Source organism: Dermacentor albipictus, chromosome 1, assembly GCF_038994185.2.
Source record: "Dermacentor albipictus isolate Rhodes 1998 colony chromosome 1, USDA_Dalb.pri_finalv2, whole genome shotgun sequence".
Classification (NCBI taxonomy): domain Eukaryota; kingdom Metazoa; phylum Arthropoda; class Arachnida; order Ixodida; family Ixodidae; genus Dermacentor; species Dermacentor albipictus.
The window spans coordinates 47,644,752-47,658,983 of NC_091821.1; the positions used below are offsets into that span (position 1 = coordinate 47,644,752).

Genomic DNA, 14,232 nt, shown 5'->3' on the forward strand with positions numbered 1-14,232 from the left:
GTTGCTCTTTATATAGAAGACGATTGAAACTAAAAAAAGGTACTTGGTTCATGGCCGACAGCGTGCCTTCAGAAAAGAGTACTTCTTGCTTTGAAAAAGTTTTACGAAGAGACAAACATTTTCGGGAAATTTTACATTTGAGTTAATCCTTATAAGCTAAATGAGAGATATAAACGTTGTTCTGCGTTCAAGATTAAATTATGTGGTTGTCGTGATTTTTACGGCATGTGTAATTACTTGTGTTCTGTGTTCTGGACATTCAAAATATCTCACTTTACATATGCACGTGTATACTGAACTCATGCGCAAAGCATTGTGATTCATAGACTATTGGACAGTATTGCGCTTATACATCTGGTTTTGAACTGAGTGCCATATTTTGTGACATATTCACTCTTTTTTCCGCATACTTGTTTCCTTTACTAAGTGACAAGGACCCGCCGTGGTTGCTCAGTGGCTATGTATTAGGCTGCTGAGCACGAGGTCGCGGGACCGTGTCCCGGCCGCATTTAGATGGGGGCGAAATGCGAAAACACCCGTGTACTTAGATTTAGGTGCACGTTAAAGAACCCCAGGTGATCGAAATTTCCGGAGTCCCCCACTACGGCGTGCCTCATAATCAGAAAGTGGTTTTGGCACATAAAACCCCATAAGTTGATTTAATTTATTTAAGTGACAAGGAGTTGCCGGTGCCGCCATAAAGGCGCCAACCTCTCCTATTAATAAGTTCAATAAGAGAAAGACAGTTATAATACCGGTTACTTCATTTCGCATCGCCACGCATGAAATGGATGCACAGCTCCGCTATCGTTTCGCTTTTATGTGACTTGACACAAGATCACTCGTTTAGCAGCGCATTTGCGTGTAATATACCGGCCTCGGTGGCTCAATGGCTGCTATGGCGTTCTGCTGCTCAGCACGAAGTTGCGTGTTATATTCCTGACCACATCAGACGCATTTCGACGGGAATGGAAATGTAGGTGCACGTTGAAGAACATCGGGTAGCCGACAGTAAATTCGGAGCCCTCCATAACGGCGTGCCTCATAACCCACTGTGCAGTTCAGGAAAGTGAAACCCCACTACTCAGGTAACTTATAGTGAGACCAAGCATACTGCATCGAGTGCTCGTAATCAAAATGCGTGGCGTATGTTTTTTTTTTTATTCACTTCGTAGATCCGTCCGGCCCGATATATACACGTGTTGGTGCTGAGTCGCGGCGTGGTTCACGCCTACGGGGCGCGCAGCTGTGCCACCGTGCCCGGCATGCAGAGACAGAGAGGAGATCAGGAAGACGCTGTCTGGCGGCTCCCAGCTTTTTCACGTCCATTGCTTCGCGTGGGAGGATTTCCGAAGGAGCTCGCAACAAGCACCGGAAACCGCGGCGGGAACGACACACGCATTGAGCTGTCCTTCCGGAAGAGGTGACACTTGCGAAGCGATAGAAACTACCCGAAGAAAAAAAAAAGCAAGCAAGGAAGGGGGAGAACACGGCTTCATTGTCAATTTCCTGCACTGTCTGCGTTTCTCTTTCTTTCTCTTTTTTTCTTCTTCTCCCTCGCTTCAATGACGCGCTCTCACAAAAGGCTATATCGCCGCGGTGTTTGCGAATTCCTGCCAACGGAGCAGATTGTAAATTGCGAGAAGTAGAGATCAGGTGAATATAGGATATAGCATCCGGCGCAGATCAAGCGGTTACACAGGCATAAAATAGTTGATACCTTTCTGTTCCCTTTCTCTGTTTCTTTATTTGACAGCGTTTTACCGGTGGAAAACGATTTTTTTTTTACTTTAAACGTAAGCGGGGTTTATTTTGTTATCCCAGTTCTGTTGTCGACTGGAATTATTTTATTTTTGTTAGTGTTAGCATTTACAGCAATAGCTAAATCTCTAAATTTTCCTTGCGCTCAGAGCACATAGCGATCTAAAAACAGTGAGAAAAAAAGATAAACGCTTCTTGTTGCATATACCAAAGATCTACACGAACTGCTGTGCTCCTTTAGGCAATTTAACACCACGTAAAGGTTCTCGTGTCACAAGAAGGACAGACAGCAAAGACACCAGTGAATTTATTCAGTAGAACGGTGCCACACGAGAGCCTAGCAACAATTTTTGTTCTCTTGAGAATAACAGCCCCAAACAGATAGCGCATTGCAGCATCTGTTTGTGTATGTCATGGTGACGTTTTTAAATGCGCACGACCGAACCCAGAAAATATGGTCACAGGAAGAAAAATTTCTTTGTCGGGACGCTCCCATTTCGCAGAAGAAACGCACGCAGTGCGGCAAACACCATGCATGCAGCGCAACGAAATCGGCTTTCGACATTTTCGCAAACGTTCCTCAGTCGTGAAAAAATGGCGTGCACGGGGTTCTCCCGCTCACGAAGAATTGGTGGCGAGGCGATTAACGACTGCAAGACGTCTAGTCTGCCCATAAATGTTCGCAGCCACAAGCCTTGTGTGGTTTACTAGTAGCGTACAGCTCCTCCTGTGGAAGGCGAGCATTTAAGAGTAATTTTGCTCCTGTTGCGTTCCGCCACACCCATACTCGTGGGGCGAGCTTACTCTTGCTTTGAACGCGCACATAAATAGGATGTAGCGAAGCCGCACGCATACCGATCTCGCTCCTGCCTCTGCGCAGTGCGACCATGCTGCCGTCCAAGCTGTCTCTACGAAGTAACTGACTACTCGTCTTTCTTGGCTGGTAAGAAGCGTAAGCGAGTGTCGTGGCATTAGTTTGCTGGACTGAGATATTATGTAGCATTCCTTAATTGCTTCGGCTCGATAACGTACCACACCTTTCTGAATTTGCCTTTTACAAATCGAACTTTAATCAGCAATAGCCGAACGCGTACGAAAAAAAAAATAAAAAAAATTGGATGATGTTGGCATGCAGAGAGATTTGAATTTGTCCATTCTCGGATGATTGTGCTCGATTTACCACGAGCTTGCCACGATTATGCGCGTCTCTCAAAGATGACGGTAGTCAGATCTTTTAATTGTCACTGAAAAAAAAGAAAACAAAGAAATACCAACTACTTGCCATCCCCCCCTCCAAAAAAATATCTTAAAGGCCAGTTGGCGCAAATCTGTTAGCATAATTGTGCGCGCGGAAAAAATACAACCACACGTCCTGTCAAAGTGTCCTTGTTGGGTTGTGTTCTTCATTTTTTCCGCGCAGACTATTATGCCAACTTGTACCTAAACATAAACAAACAAAAAAAGAAAAAAAAAGAATACGCACGAGCTAGAAACACCAATAAGGAAAGGAAACCTCTCGGGAGGACACCCAAGAAAGGATCAAGGCGCTGTGAGTTGAGCCAGCCTGGCGGTTTATTTTTCCGTCACTTTCGACAGTCTTGACGACAGGCGACGGTTGAATGATGACGATATGTACACTGACAATGGTGGCGAATGTGTCACTGGAAACCAACCTTTGCAACAGTTTCAGATAGAGATCGCGAAGACAATGTTTCAGGAACACGCATACGGTTCTAAGGACGGAGTCGCTTCTTTGCTTTGACATGACTCCGCAGGGTTTCCTATCACGCATACTCGCAAACAGGCATCCAAGCACGAACAGACACACCAGATACGACGTCGGGCACACAGACAGGATTAGCAAACACAGAGGACAGCAGAAAGACCACAAGTGACCAGTCAAGTCATACATGTGGCTGTAGCGGCTCGTCAGCAGATTTGTGCACGGCAAGTGAAATAGGAAAATTAAGGTAATTTCATAAGCGTTCGGCAACACTGCAATCGACGCGCACATTTGCCATCAGTGGCAGCCTTACGAGCACATTTCGCTGAAGTCGTGCGCTGGACAAATATCGGAGGTTTGGCGCTAACGTTGCGATTCGTGGATGCGCTTGAAGGAGACGCACCTTTAAGCGCGCGGTGCTCGAACCTCAAGTTCATCTGGGGCAGTTTTCACAAGCCTTTTCTTTCGTAAGTGTTCTTCGTCATCGACCGGCTGCCTTCGTGAGTAATAGGTCGAGCATCAAGATTAGCTAGAATTTACTGTTACGAACGATTCTACCGTAAGAGATCTTTGTGAATTCGGCTCCTGACGCCCTATGCGCGGATACTTTCTTCATGCGTGCTTCGCTTATGAAAAGTGCTGCTCACTAAACTATCGTTTATTTCCGACAACCATTTTTCGAGTTTAGACATAAATACAGCAATGCGAACGTTTCACGCGTTCGCATTCAAGGACAACGAGATGTTCTACGAGCCGATCCTGAACAACGGACTTGCAAGTATAAGTTTAATGTTGTAGTAACACACACAGGAGTCGTTTGAAGGAGTTTGCAACAGTGAGAGACATTGTGAAAGGACCGTTTCACGTGACCATATCAGGGCAGTATAAGCGTAATAGCTTGCCTGCAACAAGTGCGCTGACAAGAAATACGTAAGCACAATATACACGTCGTAGGGACGGCGTTTTACCGAATCGTTCAGTTGGTTGTCAAAAAATGCCGGAAATGTGATGGTCGTACAAAATTGTGGTAAACAGCACTTTTTTACGCGACGTTTTTGGCTGCCCGACGTACCAGAGTTTCACGCATTCACCGTTCTTTGGATGAAGCAGTCATCGTACGTTCTCCTGGAGCCAATTAACTTGAGCCAATAAAAAAAAATGCGATAACAAAGCTGTGAATGAATAAACGTAATTTCGCGCGCTGCTGTGGCGTTGAAATGGAAAATGCGCATGCCCAATGTTCTCTCTTAGGTATGCGGCACGCGGCTGCCTTTCACTGTGATAGGCAGAGCCAGTGCAGAGCTGGCTGAGAACAAAACAGTTGGCTTTGTGCTCGTCGGTACTCGCAGGTGTGCGAGCGCAGCCCGCATCCCACGCGTGCTCTGATATCGTCACTCGGCGGAAAATTTCATCCTGTGCAGTGATTGAAACTCTTAAGGGCGTAGCACAATGTCGAGAGACAACGTTCCTTATGACCCACAGTGGTAGCAAAGTGCTCGGAAGCAATAGTTTGCCAAATCTCTTTTTTTTTTCATCTGATGAACCACCTCAAGTATTCGCTGTGAAACCCTCCGTACAAAGGTGACATCTGACACGAACAGTTGTCTAGATGCGCGGTACACCAAACAACACGACAACACTGAAGGGCGGTGGAGCTATTTACAGTGAAATGAAGGGGATGCAAAAGCAATGTGCCGCCCGCCTCTTTGGTCTAGAGGTCTGAATCTCACATTCTCATCTACTAAACGTCAGATTTCATCGTTATGGTTGCTGTAAAGATGGTAGTCGAATAATAAAAAAAAGGAAAAGAAAAGCTCTGATGATGAAAAATGTGCAAGTTTGGACGTTAACAGCTCTTCCTATACGTGCAGCGAAAGCAGGGTCGTCTTCTCCCTTTGGGCATTCGTTTTCACTGCACCAATCGTACAAACTAACATGGTAGCGATTTTCACCAATGTATTGTATTCGAAAGGCCAGATGCGTAAGGATGAAAAACATTTTAGCTGTGATTGTATATAATGGCGTGAATTCTACGGAGCATTGCTGTGGACATGTGGTTTCGCAATTCTCCTGAGCTGTATTGACGGCTTCTCTCTGAGAATACCTGGCGCATGGTGCTCGGTAACTCATTGTGGTGTCAGTAAGACGGTAGTCCGTTTGTATATGACTATGTAAATGGCAAGGGAATGTACGTCTGTGCATCACTTGGCAGCTCCTTTCAGCGAGGTTCGCCCTGCTAGCGTGCATCAGTCCCGATAGTTTTCGGAACGTCTATAATACCATAATACCGTCAGCGTGTGACCCTGTCCTTGCAGGTCTTACTGGGGCATCCGGTAGTTTCTACATATAGCAGTCGTCCGTTTTTCTTTTTTTTAGAAAAAGAGAAAGAGAGAGAGAGCAGTCAATGTTTTGCTAACATTGCGTTTTTCTCGCTATAGGACTGGGGCGGTACGAAGAACTTGCCATTCACTCTCACCATCTCAAGAGTTGCCCACAGTAACGGCATAATGTTTTAAATTAATTGCCCAAACACAACATGGTGCATACTACATTCTGGGCCACAGAGAAAACTAGCAGCTGGTCTGTACTGCACACTCAAATTTGTAAAAATGCCCACTAACGCGTTTGTTGTACGCCGATCTTATACTATAGCAAATGAACTTGAATTGGAAATCGCATGTAAAAAAAGGTGAACAGAACTTTTAGCGTCAGAATCGCAGTGTTTCAGCGCAAAACAGAGCAAGATATGACAGGATGCGTGAGGCTTACCAGCGATCGAATGACTGCCTTAAGTTAAATGGATTTTAATTTAACATATACCCTATATTAGGGATATATCGAAATATGACATATCGAAATTTCACAAAAATTATCGCACCTCTAAAACAACCATTAGCAACGCTTCGACACATGTCTAATGTCTCACTATCGCGTAATGCGTAGGACTCTTCTTAACCCACATGCATAAAGTCATACGCTAAAGTCTATAGCAGAAGACGGTACATAAGTTTGAAGACCGGCGTTCTTTCAAAATAAATCGACCTTTTCACAGGGCAGGGTCCTGTCGTGTTAGTTACAAATATGTACAACTCTTCTTTTTTATGAAACAAAAAGAAAAACCACAGGTATACTTGTACACTTCACAGCGAAATCTCGGCGAAGGAAAGCCTACTGACTTTCTCAGAGCACATACACTACGTGTAATGGGATTTCTAAATATCTCTTTCTTTTCTCTCTCTGTCTCTTCCACGTCAAAGCTTCAGTCACACATAGTTTTCTGCACATATAATTTGCTGTCCTTTGAGAACAACCGCCTCAGTCCGAGGAACCAGTTCCCGTGACGTAGAGTGCAGTAAATGCATTTGGCCAAGAGCACACACATAAAAGGGAGCGTCCCACAGGAGGTTGCCAGGTGTGGCAGAGAACGCCGCAGTCGAGGCGCGCAAGGTCCGTCGGTGTGACCTTTGGAACAGTACTTTGCAGAGGTGCTGAGGGAGGGGCGCGTCTCTTCGCTGCTGTTGCTGCCGGCGCGTGGGTCGAGGTGACGATGTCGTGATGAGGACAGATGCAGTCAATAAATAGGTACTTTAGCCCCGGTGCCATCAAAAGAGCTCCTGGAAGGATCCGAGTGACTCCTGCGACGCTGTCACCACGAGGGTCGTTTGAGCGTTGCTGTAGTCCAGGGGAGCTCCGGGACTGGGTTCCGAAAATGAGCTCGTGCCTCCTGGACTGCTTGCCGGAAGGGAAGTTGTGGGCTGCTCCTGCTGACGTAGATTGTTTCGCCGCCACTTTGCCCGGGCGTTCTGGAACCACACCTGCGATTTATGGTCAACGAAGCAAAATAACATTAATTGAAAACAGAAAGAAACAGAGAGAGAGAGAACGAGAGAAGAAAAAAGTCAGTCTCTTGTGACCACGGCGAACGAAATGAAAATAAACTCAGTGGAAATTATGTATATGTTCAGCCATGCACAAAGCTCAGCTTTGTTAAAGAAACTAAACTGAGTAAAATTCAAGCACCTCTTATTGGGTTGCTACTGCATTGCTGTCCTCATAAACAAACGCAGTGCACTACTGCTCCTGAAGTCCTTTTTCTTTCACTTTATTTTATCTCGTCCGATCTTTTTATCATCTTTCATTCTCTTCATTCCTCGCCCCAGCGCACGGTAGCCAGCCAGTTTTTACACTGGCTAACCTCACTGTCTTCCTCCTTTTTCCTTTCCTTTCCTATACTTGACTACTTTCAGTCTTTACCAAACCGATCATGGGCTGTACTTATTCATGAACACCTATAGACAAGATCTAATACCTGCGCCCCGTTTCAGCTCCGTCAACGAAACGTGCAGACGCTCGTATAATGGAACAGCGCAGAACCTGACGAAGACGAAGTGAGGCAGAAAGAAGACACGTTTTTAGAAACCGCCGGAAATGCGCTATAGGGATATGAGAAGCAGTATAAATGCAGCATTTTCTTGTTTTGTTTACTATGTTCAGCATATTACCGGTCTGCCGGCAAAATAGGCCTTTTGTTAAAAGTGGAGCACCTTGTTTGTCTTCTTTGTGCCACTCTTTGTCTTCGCCAGATTCTGCACTGTTCTCCTGTGCAATGCACACAACCAACAAAGCCCAACTGGAAACGCAGGAGATGCTCGCGTGTTTCGTTCACTTCAAGGAATAACTGAGCCGTATGTATGCGCGTGGCGGCGCGGCACTGTTCCAAGAGCGAACGTGTAGAGTGGTATCACGTGCCTGGAGAACTCTCTTGGAGAGCCCCGTCTTCTGGGCAAGCTGCTTGAGGTCCTTGGCATCGGGATTCTGATTGATGGCGAAATACGACTTCATGGTCCTCAGCTGGTGATGCTTGAACGAAGTACGCATTCGTTTGGTGCGCTGTTGCTGCTGCTGTTGCTGCTGCAGCATGGACGAGCCGTTGCTGTCCAGGCCGGCCAGGTCTTGGAGCCCTGCAGGGTCACAAGCGAGAAAGTGCAATGAATTAAATGTGCGTCTAGGAGTGCACGGGAACTCTATTCACTCTTCTTATCAAACTCTGCTCTACATTTTTTGAACCTATGACGTTGTTTCTTCTTATCTTAAAGTACTTTTACTGTTGCTACTCTTAGGTGAAAAGGAGTAGCTGTCAACGTTACAGGGTGACCAAATCTATTTTGTCTTTATTTATATAAATAAATTAAATGCGCGACAGTGAAGGAAAGATGCAAGGAATGTGCTGTAAGTTTTATACAATGGCACTGTACTGCCTTCGGGAAACAAGAGTGCGCAGGAAAAAAAAATAAGAACATTCATTAAACACCAAGTACTTCGGCCTACGTTTTAAGCACTTGTATCATTTAGTTACAGTTTAGTCACATGCAGCTTAATTACATCAAAGGTGCATGCGTCTAGTGGTCCTGGCAAGGTAAGTGCCAAAAGATAGAAAGTTGGGCGAGTTGGTACGGTAATATGATCATGGATTGGCGCGAAGTGAACACAGACACAAAAAGGGGCAGACAGGACGAGCGCGGTCGAGGTATGGGCCATCCCATATAGTACTGGCTGTTATGAGCCCTTTTCACTTATGTTTTTAGTCAACCAGAGCAGATGATGATGATTAGTGAGTTTTTATGGCGCAAGGGCTAGTTCTGGCCAAAGAGCGCCAGATCAGAGCCGACAATGTCACCAAAGCAGGCTCTGCTAAACAATGCCGCTGAGAATGAGAACGTGGCACCACAATCTGAAAGAAAAATTACCGACGATTACGTTACTTCCTAATGCGAAATTTGAGCGCAGCAAAATAGCCACCGCACAGGGCGAACGGCAGCGGCAATTTCGGCTAGGGCGGTGGACATATACAGATCCGCCGCCACCGATCTGGCTCTCTGATTGCCACCGCACAGGGGTTGCATTGGAGGAGGAGCGAAGAAAGGAATTAAGTTCGAGCCGGCGCTTTGACAACCGGAGACTCGCAGGAAGAGGGGGGAGGGGGGCGGCGTGTACACCCAGCGGCAAACGATGGGGGCAGAAGCGCGCGCAGCAAGCGGACAACACGATAAAGGGAGGAGGGAAGAGATAGCAGCGACTGACTGATGCCGCTGACGCCGATAGTGAGTCAACCCCAGCTGCGGAGTTGGTTTCAGGGACAACGCCGCCGATGCCGACACAAACAATATGATACCCTCGCTTCCGCAGCGCCAAGAACCAGGTCTAGCCGTGGGAAGGTGGTCACGTATTCGTCGACGTGCCGGGGCCTACGTGAAATAACCGGCGCGTCGGCAACTGAAGAGCACCCTATCCGCCACACAAGAACAGGGGGGGGGGGACCCTTTCCTCCTCTTTCTGCATGGCGGCGACGGTGTTCTATGCAGTCACGTTATCTTGACTCTCTAGCGGCGTCAGCGGCATCCAGCGGTATCAGTCGGTCGCTGCTAGCGCTGGGGGGATGAAAGGGGGGCGGAGCTGGTTACGAGGCCGACGACAACGCCGACGACGACGCGAAACCCAGGAACGGACGCCAAAGAGCTGTGCTCTAAAAAAATCTGAAAGCTCAGATGCACATTGTATACGTAGGCTCATTTGCATTCTTTCGGGTTCGTGTACGCCATAGCAACCTTGAGCACTAACTATACTATAAATTCCTCGGCTGTACAGCTCAGTCATTCATGCGGTTTTTAGTAACCAGCAAGAGTAGTTCCCTGAGATGGAGCTGCCAGGAGAAGGTGAAATTCTACTCAAAACCGAGATTAACCCGACGCTTCTAAGCCAACGAAACGTGGCTGGGAAAACGTAGCCTTGCGACAATAGTAGAAGGTCGTCGTACTTAGCGACTTCACTAGCGGTGTGGCAATATGCTGCGAAGCACACCTTTAGTAACGTCGTCGCCGACGATCGTTACTAAAGTAAGTGTGCGCGCACACATCGTGGAAGTGTGGTGCCGTAAACAATTCTGTATGCAGAATTGCACCTCATAGCAGAACGCTGCAGTGTTGGCGCCGACAATACGAGACGAACTAGTAGAACTTGCATCCACGTAAAGGTGCCACTAAAAGCAAACTTAATTCAGTTGTGAATGAGGTCCTATACGCAGTTGCCTTTCTTTTCTACGTCCCGTCATTAGCACCCTTATTGGCTTCAAAGATTACGCGGACTGTCACGTCTCAGTGATGGTGGCCACACCTTTTCACTAGCGCTGTAGATAAAGAATGATAATATATAAAAAAGAAAAAATTAAGTCGGAGTAAAGCGATAATTACATTCACTGAGGCGCTTAAGCGACGCAGACAAGGACGACAGACAAGGGCAAGCGCCATCTCCTCCATTCATGGTTCAAATAACTGTATCAAACCAAATAGCCAAAAAGCCTCTATTTCGTGAACTCCCAAGGGTGAAAGAACCGATACGAACAAAACTCATTTTGCCGTTGGCAAAACGCATCCGTGCGATACTGCGTGGCGTTGCGTGTGTACACGAAGTGCGAGAAGAGTTTTCAAAAATGCAGCAAGAGGCGGCGCACCTAGGTGTGGCGGGCCCTCGGGCAGTTCTCCGGGCTTGCGCTTGCGCGGCCGGCCCTTGCGTACGCCGTACGGTCCCTGCGGAGGCGCGTACGGGGCTCCCGGCGCCAGCGGCGGGCTGCAGGTCCCGGCGGTGCCCCCGTTGCCGCCTCCGTCGTCGTCCTGAAGCAGCGGCGGGGGCGGAGGAGGAGGGAGGCCCGGCTGGCACCCTTCGGCCAGCAGCTCGAAGTGGGTGCGGCAGTAGACGAGGTTGTCGCGCAGGCCAAAGTGGTCGCCCTGGGCCAGCGCCGCATTGCACCAGGCGCACGTGAAGCAGTGGAGGTGGTACACCAGGTCCCGGGCGCGCATCACTAGCTCCGATGCGAAGATGCCCTGCTGGCAGCGCGCGCAGCGCTTCACGGCGAACAGCCTGCGCATACGAAACAGCGACGTGGCACAGTTACTACCACACTGCGCGTTGTTTTAAGCCACGCTACAAGCGTTTGTAAAACAGGGACGATCACAGATATACATGACGGAGGGTACAACGTGGGTACCGGGTGGGGTGGAAAGGTTCCATCTTTCGATGAAGCAGTACCACCTTTTTTCACCCTCTGCTATAACGACTTGGAGATTCACTGTAATTCGCCTCCTTAACCCTATATTCGTCCTTAACAATGGATTGAAAGGAGTATTCAATAGAACACATATTTAGTGTTTCACTTTTCGGGCAAGTTGTAGCAATAAAGAAAAACAGAATAAATTTTAAAAAAAGAAGAAAAGACATTTGCACGTGTGTATCCAAAGCACTTGTCTCTCTTTCTAACGATAAGCTGCTCTATACATGACAAAGGGTTTAAAGAGTATGTTTGATTGTCTTGAAATATTACTACGCTCGGGCAAATACATCGGAAATGGTGGTACACCTAAATCCACACCGAAAGGCATTACAGCAACAATTTTGAAGCGTTTCACGATACTTCACCCCCAGTTGCATGAAGAAAGTTCGAGTTGTTCAAATTGTGTATATCAAGATGCTCTGCGTAAGGTAGTTTATTTGCCAGTGAACTCAGTCACGCATGACGTTCCGCAGTATCTCCCGCTCTTATTTGTGCGTTGACGTTCACGTGTATGAGCATGGGTCGAGCACCGTAAGTCACAGCTAGCCCAAACAAGCAAAAATAGAGAACTAAGCGAAATAAAGATGCAAGAGATAAAACAGTAACTCGTGCGTAGAACTACTCCTGAAGGCCTTCACCGACTACAGGGCTAAATTCAACGTTCAAGAAATGTTGATCGAAGAAAAAAGAAAGACCATCAAACAGAAACTTAGTGAGGCGGCTGATCCGCCGGCGTGTGATAAGGAACCAAAAGGAAGGTGGTCGAACTTGATTCCGGTGTGCCGAGTCTCTGCTCGAGCGGCGTTCCTAATGACCCCAGCGTCGTCCGGTGGACCACACGCCTGCCGAGATGAGCGAGGCCTACAGGCGTCGCGAGATGAATGCGCGCACTGCACCATTCCAGAGGCACGCGGGCGCACACACAGACGCCGCCACCGCTTCGTAAACCGGAAGCCGCTATCTCTGCCAGTAGGAACTCGCCTCCGGCTCAATTTCGAACGGAGACGGAAGTCCGGGAACTTGGCTCTCGCACTTTTTCGCCGAGCGTATCCTGTCTATCGTGGCGTACCCGAGGCCAATTAAGCCGCCCGCTTGCCTTTATCTCGCTCTGTTTTAGTTCTTGTATCGTTCTTGTCTCATTCAGCTGTTGTCGGAACGATTGCGCTTAGCGACAAGGCGCGCTGCCCCGTGGCTGATGCTCGAGACACCCGTCATCTCCTTCGCAAAACAGGCCGAACTGAAGACGGCGTTGACATAAACAAGAAAACGATTTGCTCGGCGGTAGCGGCGCGTTTTAACGACAGCTTGAACACAGCGACTTTCAATGAAGACGCAGAAGGATGATATGGATAAGCATAACCTCATAATACATGTATACGTCCCATGGTTCGTAAAAGCAACGCATTTTATAAGAAGAAAGAACAAAACTTACTGAAAACGCGAAAGAAGAAGTTAGTCACATGCACCTTCCTTCCTTTTTGTAAGTTTGGCTCCTCTACTCGCTCTTGTTGTTGCAAATGACTTTATTAGCGCGGCGAAAATTTGAAGGTGGCATCTATACAGCTATAATGCGGGTCGTGTCTTACGAAACTAGCACAAGCGCGGGCTATAATAGCTAGCACGGCTTTTCGGAGTAGCTACATGTTTTCTACGGCAAAGGACTTTACGCCAATCTACACGTCCTGTCATGGCAGCGAATAACGATTATTTGTATACTGTTAGATAGTTTATATAGGACAGCTTCGACCCTTCGTCGCAATGACCCTAAAGAAATATATCTTCTAAAGCGGCCTCATTGCAACATTCCTGAGTATTACAGTTATCAGATAAGAACTGCAGCGATTATTGCAACTAATGTTGTAGCAACATGAAGACCTGTCCTAGCACTGTGGTTTATTAGTTATCTACAAAAAAAAAAATCCCATCGCATTTCTCTGTTCGCTTTTCGGCTTCTGCGCGACAAGGAACAGTGGCATCATCTTTTTCATCAACCTTCAAGAAGTGCTAAAAGCGAAACCCCGCCAGAGCCTCGACCTATGTGCAGTTTTTATAACGTTCTACGCCACTCATTCATTGCGCGTACGAGTGATGCGGGGAGCATGAAAGCCAGGTCTCCTTGTTCACCACGCTAACACGCTATACATGAGGGTCCATAAAGCTACACAGGGAGAGTCCGTACATTCTTTTCTTCTTTTTGTTTTCTTTTGTTACTCGTACCGATACTTCTGTGTCCATTCGGCGGCCACCGATTCCTCAACCTTCGAGTGGTGGCGCCAAGTCGCGCAGGAGAGAGAGCGCGCACGGCAAAAACAAGTGAGCACTTTCGCTAAAATTTACTCCCGCACCCATCGCAGAAAACCTGCTTTCAGAGGACGAGACAAGAGGCTGACTTCTAGCCGGACGGCTTTACCACTCAAAAGCGCGCACAAGATAAGAAAAGAAACGTGGCCTGAGCCCTCGCCGACAGGCCTCCGCTGTGCCATTGTCTCCAGTCGTAGCGAAACGGGAGGACCCTCGTTCGCAAAGCAGCACAGCACCCTAGCGGAAGACAGCAGGAGAAGGGACGCGACCGCGAGAGGGATCCCGCAGCGCAAAAGGTCTGCGAGTACGCTAGTAAGAAAGAGAAGACGATGACACCCTCAGG

The 14,232-nt window shown here is 47.6% G+C and overlaps 1 protein-coding gene across 1 annotated transcript in view; it reads right to left on the minus strand.

The window, feature by feature from the left end:
- Positions 1-5,753: 5,753 nt before the first annotated feature.
- LOC135905816 (LIM/homeobox protein Lhx9-like) overlaps positions 5,754-14,232 on the minus strand; it is a 67,321-nt gene continuing 58,842 nt past the window's right edge. Inside the window, exons 3-5 of the mRNA XM_065436865.2 lie at positions 10,992-11,398; positions 8,234-8,445; positions 5,754-7,299 (exon numbers count right to left, since the gene is read on the minus strand). Of these exons, the coding sequence (XP_065292937.1) occupies positions 7,087-7,299; positions 8,234-8,445; positions 10,992-11,398 (832 nt within the window). The 3' untranslated portion in view covers positions 5,754-7,086. The remainder of the gene's footprint in view (positions 7,300-8,233; positions 8,446-10,991; positions 11,399-14,232) is intronic.